The following is a 10,787-nucleotide window of genomic DNA, read 5'->3' on the forward strand; positions in this document are numbered from 1 at the left end:
TGCCTCTGGCTGGGCAGCTGCTCCAGCTGAGTTCTGATGTGTAAGGCCAAAATACTTAGTGATGTCTGAAGAGACCATCAGATTCAACTGACCAGTAATTTCGACTGTGGGTTTTGATCAATCAGTCCAGATCTGCTGGACGATAACCACAGGAGAGAGAGCAATCTGCTGAGGGTCACATCTACCAGCCCAGCATTTCTCTGCCTACTTGGAGCATATTTCAGACATGTCATAACTCTCCACATCCTCTGGATCATTCTTTCCTCTCCCTCCCTGCAAGGCAGTCCCAGATGGCAACAGTGTTAGGAGAGAGGATGGAGGAGCGAGGACTCTCCTGCCTTCCTCTGCATCCCCCTGAGGATGGGAAACACCAGCTCAGGGACTGAACTACCCCGTTGTGAAATGACGGCATTTAACATTTTAATTGCAGTAGGCCAAGGCGCTAGGAGGTGCACAAACCAAGCAGAGAGATGGTATTCCTCCCTGCTCCCCCCGTGCTGTTAGTCCAAGAGAGCCAGAGAACTGACAAACTCGTTGCAGCAGTGCAGGCAGCTGCTGTGACAATGACTCTGCTGGGAATATTGCGCTGCGGACGGATCTGTCCCTGCGAGAGACCCCCTTGATCTCCAGCCCCGCTTGATTTCTCTGGTCTATCCTTTGGACCCAGGCTGTGCCTCAGCCCGTCTTTTGGGCGGGTGGGACTGCCCACTGGGGAGAGAGGGAGAGGAAGAGATCGATTTGGAAAGATAGCGAGGAGGAGGAGGAGGAGGAGGAGGAGGAGGAGAGGCAGCGGGAAACCCAGCCCACCCTTTGGCTTCCTCCTGCCTCCTTCTAAAACCTGCAGATTCCTCCAGCCCGTCCAAGCGCCTGAAGTTTCCTCAGCCCTGCTGCCGGGACTGCGAGGTACGGCCCGAGACCTTCGCGTTTGCCTTTGCTGTGCTATTTCTCCCAGCACGGGGGTCCCGCTAGCCCCACTCACCGGGGTCCCTGGCCCGGGAGCCGCTCTCCCAGCCCGTGGGGTGCGTCCGCTGCTCGGCAATGCATCACTCAGGCTGGGGAGGTGGTCGCTTCCCACCCCGAATGATGCACTAAGAGACCCCCCCCGACTTCTCCTCTTTCTCCTCTTTGCAGCATCTCCGCTCCTAAACTGAGTCTGTTACTGTATTTCACTGCCAGATTACTACTAGCTTTAACACTTGGGCGGCATCTGACTGTAAAGGTTTAACCTGCCCTGATTTTTCTCTCTCGTCCCTTTTTGCCCTCTGGGTTTTCAGTTGTGGGGTGTATTTCCTTAGCAAGATGCGTGAGACCAGCGTCTGGGCACATCAAACCAACCTGCAGAGCAAATCAGATCTAGTGACAAACCAGTCCCGATTACACCCAGCCTGAGGCGCGTAGGCAGGTGATGTTTTACTCACCAGAATATCTAGAGGAAGAACGAAAGAGCTGTCGGCTTCATCTCAGCATTTTTATTTTTTCAGTACAGCTGCTCTTATTTCTCCTAAAAAAACCAGACACTCAGCTTTTTGTTCCAAGCAGGCTTTGAAACCGTTTCAAGTCCTGCTGCCCTGGTTTGCTTAACTCCAGCTGATCAACTGTTAGAGAGACTGAGGTTGCAGGAGAGGAGGAACAAAGCTCTTTTGGGTGTGTTTTTTTTTAAGTTTTAAGAACTTGGGCTCAGTCAGGCACAATTTTAGGTCCACGCAGAAGAGCCGAGGGCTTGTTTCCTTTAAAGGCAGCCGCTGTCCTTCCCGTCCTGGTGACATGCAGTCTAACTGCTCTTTGTGTCCCTCCTCTAAGAAAGCTCCACTCTGTTGCATCCAGCCAAGAAAAAGAAACTTAACAGGATGGGGGCTGAATTCCCACCCAAACCGAAAGGCAACAGTTTCCAGTTGGAGTGAAATTGGGGGCACTGGGGAGGTCGCCAGTATTCCGAGCCCTCAGTTACCACCAACTTGAAACAGCCCAAAAACTCAGCAACCCTCCAAAAGGACAAAAGTAAATCACAGCCGTTTGTTAGGGTGGATAGGCGAGTTTTAAGTGGAAATAAAAGGCTGCTGCATTCTGCACAGCGGTTAAAGCCAAGCTATTGTCTGCCACATAGGCATGAGCAGGGATGTGTTGGGAGGGGGAAGAGGAGAAATAAACTTTTCAAACTTTTTTGCAAGCCCCTCCTTCCACAACCCTCTGCTTTTCCATGACTCAGCCCCAGAGGAATGTCGGCTCCCATGGAAACCCTTTCTGGGTCCTCTGGTCGGAGGGATGTCGGGGCTGTTATCGCTGGAGCGGCTGTGGCAGGGCGAGTCCAGGGAATGCTTTGAAGATGGTTTGCATTTTTGCGGAATATTTAGCGGACACTTTCTTCTCTCCTCCTTTGTGGAGCTGTGCGAGATCAGCTTGCGGTATCCCCCGGGAGCCAGAGGGACCGCTTGCACCTGGCACAGAAGTATCCGGGCTGCTTTTGGCACTGCTCCGTGTCCACTCCAAACAAAAGAAAAAGCTCAGGCAGGACAGCAAAATGCTGTATCGCCTGTCCTTCCGACTGACGTCTGCAAAGGGCTCATCGGTGAACAGCTGCTTGCAGCCGAGGTCTCATCCATGCACTTTTCTTGGTACTAATTTAATTATTTCCCATTATGGACGCAATTTGCAACCTAGACAAACTATGACAGCTTCAAGCCAGCACACAACGATAGTGGCGTATGGGCTCTTGCCCTTATATCAATAAGCCCTGTAAGATCTGGAGCATTTATAAGTGCAATCAGAGCTGCTCAACTCCCTGCAAGAGGAATGGGTTAATACAGCGTTGTGGTGTAGACCTGTCTTTAGTGACTCTGCAGGGACAGATGTGGTAGGTAGATTTTTTTCCTGTGTTTTACTTGGAGTGTGTAAGTGTGTGCATGATCTAAAGGGAATTTCACCTCCATCTAAACCTAGCTTGGCTTTCTGAGCCTGCACACTGCATGCAAGGGGACTGTGCAGGTGGCAGGAGCCAGGCTGCCTCTGCCCAGTCCTCTGCTCCCGCCTTGCTCCCCTGGGACCCAGTGCAGCTGCAGCACATCTGGGCGAGCCGGCACCCCAGCAGCACGGCCCGGACATGCAGGGACCTGTTCAGCAGAGAGCTTTATGGGGACTCACGCAAACAACTCTGACTTCAAATTGAATTTTAGCCTGGGAGTGGCTGGCTGAGTAAAGCTCAGAGGGTCTTGCTTGCATAGGGAGGTCAGGGCCAGACAAGGGGGGTCACAGCCTTGTGTTGTGTCTCTGTGGTGGCCACACTTGGTCACCCATCTGCACCTTGAAAACTATGGCCCATGGTGGGGTTTGTAGGCAGAAACTTTTTCTGGGCTGGTCCTGCCTTTACATTCAGTCTGGGCTGCTGAGGCATGTCAGACCCTGCAGAGCTTTGGAAGAGCAATGAGCAAATGGAGGGTGGGTGCAGGAGACCCTGCCACTCGGGCTGGCTGCCTCCCGCGTGGCCGGGCTGGGGTGCAGGTGGGGAGCTGAGACATGGGAGGGGTTTTGCCCAACAATTACCCACTCCTGCTCTCCACTGCTGGCAATGGGAGGTGGCAGCGGGGCCCCTCGCCTGGGTTAGTGGTGGAGGCAACTGGGGTTATCCCAGTGGCCTCAGGGAGGAGCTGTCAAAGTGGCCAGGCAGAGACTCCTCCCCACGCTAACGTGGCATCCCGAAGGGCTTATGCAACCCTGGCCAGGGCCAGCGCCACATGGGCCACGCTCGCTCCACCGTCCACGGAGCCTCCTCCGGAGGCTGCACCCGCCTGGTCCTTGTCCACCCCCAGCCCACAAAGGCCCCTAGGCTGGGCAGGAGGAGACAAGAGGGACCAACAGAAGCCAGTGGCACAGACCTTTCTCAGTGCATCACTGTGGGGTATTTTCCCCAGCAGGAGAAACTTATGATGGTGCTACAGGACTGGGGGGAGGGTGGTAAAGAGTTTGCCAGAGTAGCCTGCTTTGAATTTATGGAGGTGCTGAGGGTCAGCCTTAGACCTCTCTACCCGCCATGGCTTCCTGTTAGGGACATGTCTGCAAAATGCAACAAGCAGCCGGCACTAAGGGATAGCCTGGGCCATGCTAGAAAGGTGAACCATTGAGAGGGATTTATGGGAGCCACAAGACCCTGTTTACACAGCAACTGAGAGGTGAAGTCCCCACTTAGGATGCAAGTGGGATCAAGCGTTAGAAAGGTACTGCAGGCCGTGGGTCTTGCAGCCCATGGGTGCCAGGCTGTCTTCTCCATCATCAGCAGTCAGGAGGGCAGGCCTGAGGAGGGGGTGGTGACCATGGAGGCTTCTCTTATTTTATATTCAGCAGCCCTCTCTGTGCCCATGATGTGCTGGTTTCCAGCATCTCGCAAAGTGCTGGCTTCTATTGATTCCTTTAGGATACAGAAGGGTGTAAGTCCCTGCTTGCTAAAATCTCTTTCCCAGTCCAGTTTTCCTCTGTCCAAAATGACCCCCTGCTGCACCCCATTGCTCTGCCCTCTGCCCTCCATGAGGCTCTTGCAGAGTGGTGCCAGGCATTCCCAGTGCAGGGCCCTCACAGGGATCCCCCCAAGCCCCTCCGGCTGGGGGATGGATGCTGAGCTCATGGTACAGCCCAGCTGCCAGCTCCAAAGAGCATCCTCTTGGACAGCAGGACCATGGTAGGTCCACAAGGAGGGAGACCTGCACCATGGGCCAGGCTCTTCTGCCGGAGCAGCTCTGTGCGCAGGGCTCCTGAGCCGTTATTTCAGGACTTTTGGCCACCAGGCATTCAGGAAAGACCATGCCTTTGCAAAACAGCCAGGGGCTCACAGACGCTGCAGTGTCCTCTGTGCACAGGCTCTGCCTCCAGGAGGATGTTGTTTTTCAAATAAACTTCTTTTCCTATCTCCGGCGCGAGACAGCTCTGCAGAGCCTGTTTGCTCAGACTCTTTCGTGCTCCTTCTTCCTCCAAATACAACACTGGCAGCTCTGACTGTCTGCTGGCTCCTAGCAAGTATGTAATTCCCTGACCCCAGCTTACTGCATGCCCAGACTTTGAAATGCAGGGTTTTTTTGGGGCTTGGGGAAATGAGCTGAGATGGCCTTGGTCTGAGGTTGGGTTCTTCTTAATGCCATCTTCCACATGTACATGTACTGCCCTCTCCTCCAGGCTGGGCACTGCCGTGTTTCTGCCCAACGAGCATCACTGAACCTCAGAGCATCTTCCAAAGCAAACAAGCCCCTTGGGAGAAGCCCAGGAGGAGCCTTTACAAGCCAGGGGATGGCAGCAAGGGAGGACATGGCCAGATTCACCAGTACTTTTCCACCACCCTCCCCCCCCCCCCCCCCCCCCCAAACCACCCCCCCCAGAAGTGAAGAACCAGTGATCTCTCCTGGCAAATGCCGGGAGAGCTCTCAGCAGCCTCCAGAGCAAATAAAGGCGAGGGGAAGGGACAGCATGTACCGAGCGGGAGAGGAAAGAGCTGCTCAGCTGCAGCCTCGCCAGAGCAAATGGGCTCATCCACCCCCACCTGCAGCCCCTCTTCCCACAGGTCCTCTGTCCCACCACGGCAGCCATCCCCACCACCCCGTGCTCCCAGCCCTCCGACATCTCTGGGAAGCTGCCCTCCATGCCCTGACACCTATTTTGCACAGGCACCCTGCCAGGGCTGGGTGAGGCGCTGAGATTGGAAGGAGGATTCCAGCCTCTGCGTGGCCAAACCTTGCTAAATTAGGAAGCACAGCCCAGCCTGGCTGGTGCCCTGGCAGCACAGCGTTGGCGTGGTTTTATACCCGGAGAGCTGCAATGCACGGGGAGGAAGGGAAAGGATGCTCTGCCAAATCAGATGTCCATCCATGCTCACTGGGACAGAAGAAGACACCTTGTCCAACACTTTCCGTCCCAGGAAAGCCATCCATCCGCCCAGCCCCAGGGAGCTGGTGGGCTGCGATGCCCCAGCCACGCAGGTGGAGCGGCGGAGGGCGAGCGGAAGGGAGGCAGCGGAAGCCTTGGCAGGGGGACAAGTCCCCTCGCTGGCAGAAGATAAACCGGGAGTGTTTCGCTGTCCTGGCAGGCGGAAGGGAGCGGGCAGCCCTCGCTGTCAGGAGTGGGATGCCACCGGCATATTAAGCGGCCAGCTGAGCTCCTCTCTGCCCTCACACAGAGGGGCTCAACGCTGCCAAACAGGAACCAGGGGGGACAAGGACAGGGTGATTCCACCAGCTGCGCTCTCCTTCTGGCTCGCATCGCGGCCGGTGTTAGCTGGGCAGCCTGGCTCGCTCATCCTACAGAGTCCCTGCAACAGCCCAAATCGGGAGGGTGCAAAGGGCTCATCCTCCTGGAGCTCATCTCCCGGCAAGACATAACCCCAAAGCATCTTGGATCCCTCAAACCCAGTTTGGGGACCCTCAGGTCTGAGCAGGAAAGGGAAAAACTATAGTGGAGACTCCAACATTTGGCGGTGCTGGCGATGGGGGACTGGTCCCTGATACCCCTAGAGATGTCTGTGTCCATGTGGGAAGGATTTTTCCAAAGGATTTAATTCTCAAGTGCCCCATCTCACCATCTCTCTGTTCTCTCTCCTCCTTCCCCTGCTTTCATTTTTCCTCTGATTGACAAATAAAATGGTAGAGAGTTTCATTGCTTGTACCTGGGGCTCATATTGGGGGCTTTTAACATGAAAAATGGGTTTTTTGGTTCAAAAAAACTCCTGTGAAGGAAAGGGGAGCTGCCATTTTGACTGCAATTTTTCTAAAGGCATCCAAGAAACCAACAGAAATCTAAACCCCCACCATCCTGTTTTGCAAAATCAAAAGAATTTGTCTTGGAAACATGATTTGACTTAAGGTTTTGGCTAGAAAAGCCAGCATGTAGGTCTGTAATATTGAACAGATGAGGCAGGAAACAAAGAGAACGCCCTTTTCTAAGTGTCTGACTGCCAGCCGCGAGCTCAGCCTGGAGCCCAGCGGCACATAGCGGCCTCCTTCCTCATCCCTTCTTTTCCTCTACTTTATTCAGGGTTTGCCGAAAGATGAGGGCCTGGATTTTTTTCCTTCTCTGCCTGGCAGGCAAAGCCCTGGCAGCTCCGGTAAGTATGGGAGACAACAGAGCCTCTCTGCTGCCAGGGTTGTCCGTCTGATGTATCTGATGGGGATTTTCTTTTATAACCAATAAAACCCTGAGGGATGGGGGGCAGCAGGGGGAGAGGAAACCCGAGGGTGGCCCTACCGCCTGTCCCAGTGGGTCACCCTCCTTGGGACTGTCCTCCCCATGGACCCCAGCTCATGGTCCTTTTCCCCTGCAGCAGGAGGCTCTGCCTGATGAGACGGAGGTCATCGAAGATCCCACCACAGAGGTAGGTGACTCTGCTCCTCCTCATCACCCATCCCTTGCAGCACCCACCACTCTGGGAAGAGTATCTCCAAAGCACAGGGGAGCAGGGGCAATGGGGGGACTGCTCTGCCCCCCAGGAACTGGGACCGAGCTCTTTGTGCACCCCCAGCAGAAACACTGACCTCTTTTGCAGGAGCCCGTGGGGGCTAACCCCGTCCAGGTGGAGGTGGGAGAGTTCGAGGAACCCACGGAGGATGTAGAGGAGATTGTCGCAGAGAGTAAGTCGCTCTTCCCCTGTCCTCCAGCAGGCAGAGACATCGTCCCTTCCCTGGGTGGGGGAGCTTTAGCCACCCCAAACAGTGAGGGACTTCTTTGGGAAAGGCTGTAGCACAAGGACGATGCCAACCTAGATGCACACTTAAAAGCAAAAGAGGTGCATGGTCTCTTTCCAGCACTGGATTCTCTGTAAGCCCTTTTTTGCAACAGAAAAGCCATTGTGTTATGTGGCTACAGAAAGGAGCCCAGGATTAGCCCAAGGACTAATGTGGACTTCTGGAAACCCTCACATCTTCCCAGTGCAAGAAGAGATGCTCGGGGCTGTCCCTGCTGAAGTCTCTGTCTTCCCTCTGTGCTGAGATGCCCCAAGCAGCTCGTGGGAAGTGAGGATGGAGCAGGCTCTGACTTTGCTCCCTGCCCTCTCCCAGACCCCTGCCAGAACCACCACTGCAAGCACGGCAAGGTGTGCGAGGTGGATGACAACAACTCGCCCATGTGTGTGTGCCAGGACCCCTCCAGCTGCCCAGCCACCACCGGCATCTTCGAGAAGGTGAGGGCAGAAGCTGCTTGACGGACCGGAGCAGGGAGGGACCCCACATGGGACATTGCCAGAGATGGTGGGGGAGACAGTCAGAGTCAGGGTGGCAGGTCCCCATCTGGCCTCGGCCTGTGGTGACCAAGGAGCCGTTGTCCACCCCAGCAAACAAGTTAAACTTTTCATTTGGAGGCTTTCCCTGCTGACTCCCCAGCAAGGCAGGGCTTCGCTGCCTCTCACGCAGCATCTCCCCATCCTGTGCAGGTCTGCGGCACTGACAACAAGACCTACGACTCCTCCTGCCATTTCTTTGCCACCAAGTGCACCTTGGAGGGAACCAAGAAGGGACACAAGCTGCACCTGGACTACATTGGGCCTTGCAAGTGTAAGTGGAGCCATTCCCTTAGACAAGAGGACCTCTAACCTGAGCACAGCCCCCTTCCCCATGGGCTGAGGGAGAGCAAAGGTCCAGGCAGGCCCAGGGCTGAGGTGGGAGGGCGCTGGGGCTGCATGTCCAGGATCTGGGGCTGCATGTCCAGACGCTGCACTGACCGGCGTGTATGGCTTCCAGTCATCCCCGCCTGCCTGGACACAGAGCTGACCGAGTTCCCCCTGCGCATGCGGGACTGGCTCAAGAACGTGCTGATCACCCTGTACGAGCGCGACGAGGACAACAACCTGCTGACCGAGAAGCAGAAGCTCAAGGTGAGGGATTGGGGAGGGAGCCTGGGAGCTCACCCCGCCAACGGAGCCCAGCACACATGGGGAACCCATCCAGAATGACCTGTGGGTACCCCATGTAAAGCCCCTCCCAGGGTCCCCCCTTGCACCCCATTCCCTTGCTGACAAGGTCTCCCCGGCCTCTCCTATGACAGGTGAAGAAGATCCACGAGAACGAGAAGCGCCTGGAGGCTGGTGACCACACCGTGGAGCTGCTGGCCCGCGACTTTGAGAAGAACTACAACATGTACATCTTCCCCGTGCACTGGCAGTTCGGGCAGCTGGACCAGCACCCCATTGATGGGTGAGTGTCAGCAGAGCAGGATGGGGACCCCTGCCAGAACCCTTTCCTGCCCGAAGACCAGGGTGATTTGGTGGCAGAAGGTGTGTCAAGGCAGGCTGGAGATGTGACACAAGTGGGTGGCTGGTAGCAGAGGCACAGGCAAAGCCCCATGGAGGGACAACCCCTGCAGACATCTGGCAGGGGCTGGGGCAAACTAGGCTGGGATAGAGGCAGTTTTGCCTTCTGCAAACAGCTCTTCTGCAGAAAGAGGGGCCTCCCCCAGCCCCAGCTGCTCCCATCTCCCTCGGGTGTGGAGTTTCTGTCTTCTCAGATTTACTGTCGTATGATAGTTCCCTAAAATATCTTCGTCCAAAGGCCCCAGGATAACTTCAACAGCTGAAACAGCAGCTGCTGGCTTAGCTGTGAGCTGGAGATGGGCGCAAGAGCAATCACACACACAGACCCGGGGGGTGGGGGCAGCTGGTGAGGACCCCCAGCTGCTGGCTATTTTGTGACTAGCACAGCCAGTTGCAAAAGCAGACACTAGTCCTTGACCTTCATGACATTCAGTGGCGGATACTGGGAGGGCACTGGGACAGCAATCAAACCGGACGGAGAGTTGGGGCCAGCATCTTGCCCTGCGCTGGACCCCGCACCCAGCAGAGCATCTCCCCTCCCGCGGGAGGGCAGCTGGCACTGGAGGGTGGCGTGTTGACCATGCGGTCACCTCGGCAGGTACCTGTCCCACACCGAGCTGGCCCCCCTCCGTGCCCCCCTCATCCCCATGGAGCACTGCACCACCCGCTTCTTCGAGGCTTGCGACCTGGACAACGACAAGTACATCGCCCTGGAGGAGTGGGCCAGCTGCTTTGGCATTAAGGAGCGTAAGTACTGAGTAGAGAAGGAATGGGGGGTGGAGGGGACACTGAAAAGCACCCCAAAGCCCCCGCTCGGGATGAAGCAATGCATTGCAGCCAGTCCTGGGGAAGGAAAAGCAGGGGAGAGCGGGGAGGGGGGATCGCAGGAGCAGTGGGACCCTGGCAGCATCCGCCTCCTAACCTTGTCTCTCTCTTTTCCTTCCACAGAGGACATAGACAAGGATCTTGTGATCTAAACCCCCAGCTTCCTTCTCTGCTGCCAACTTTGTCTTGTTTTAACCTTCCTACTTCCTTTGGTTTTTAAACCGCTTTTGTTTTGTTTTGTTTTTCCCTGGGAACAAGGTGCTAATATAGATCTAAACATATGTAGTAATGGTGCTAAAAGAAATAACAGTCCTCGTTCATAGCCTAATCTATTACCACTAGATTACTCACTCGACTGTTTCCACATGCTCTTGCCAGCCCTTTCTCTCTCCAACATGTCTTTACCATTGACCGACCCTGTTCCTGTCCTAAATATCCGCTCCGTCTCGGTATCCGCTCTCGGATCGACTTCTCTTAACTTCTTACTAACAGCATGTTCTTGGACACGTCAGCATAGATGCAAAGACCTCTCAGCTGATTCACCGCCCCCAGTTACAGACCGCGAGCAAGGGAAGGCAGAGCCAGAGGATGTAGGAGGATTGGGCTTTTCGAGCAGAGCAGCTGTGGGTGACATTGTGGTCACCCAGCTCATGGTAGGGGGGATGGAAAGGGGTGAGAAAGACATAGAGTG

The 10,787-nt window shown here is 55.5% G+C and overlaps 1 protein-coding gene across 1 annotated transcript; it reads left to right on the top strand.

Moving 5' to 3' along the window:
• Positions 1 to 823: 823 nt before the first annotated feature.
• On the top strand, positions 824 to 10,315 carry SPARC (secreted protein acidic and cysteine rich). The gene is made up of 10 exons (XM_050905310.1): positions 824 to 903; positions 7,006 to 7,075; positions 7,292 to 7,342; positions 7,514 to 7,598; positions 8,025 to 8,146; positions 8,396 to 8,516; positions 8,703 to 8,836; positions 9,007 to 9,155; positions 9,870 to 10,018; positions 10,220 to 10,315. The coding sequence occupies exons 2-10, from the start codon at positions 7,019 to 7,021 to the stop codon at positions 10,246 to 10,248; spliced, it is 897 nt and encodes a 298-aa protein (XP_050761267.1). The 5' UTR covers positions 824 to 903; positions 7,006 to 7,018; the 3' UTR covers positions 10,249 to 10,315.
• Positions 10,316 to 10,787: the final 472 nt, after the last annotated feature.

Source organism: Gymnogyps californianus, chromosome 14 (assembly GCF_018139145.2).
Source record: "Gymnogyps californianus isolate 813 chromosome 14, ASM1813914v2, whole genome shotgun sequence".
Taxonomy (NCBI): domain Eukaryota; kingdom Metazoa; phylum Chordata; class Aves; order Accipitriformes; family Cathartidae; genus Gymnogyps; species Gymnogyps californianus.

Bases quoted from the DNA above. Each gene is read 5' to 3' on its own strand.
- SPARC (XM_050905310.1), top strand. From the start codon at position 7,019: ATGAGGGCCTGGATTTTTTTCCTTCTCTGCCTGGCAGGCAAAGCCCTG. The intron at 7,076-7,291 runs GTAAGTATGGGA...TTTCCCCTGCAG, and splicing joins GCAAAGCCCTGGCAGCTCCG to CAGGAGGCTCTGCCTGATGA. The intron at 8,837-9,006 runs GTGAGGGATTGG...CTCCTATGACAG, and splicing joins CCGAGAAGCAGAAGCTCAAG to GTGAAGAAGATCCACGAGAA.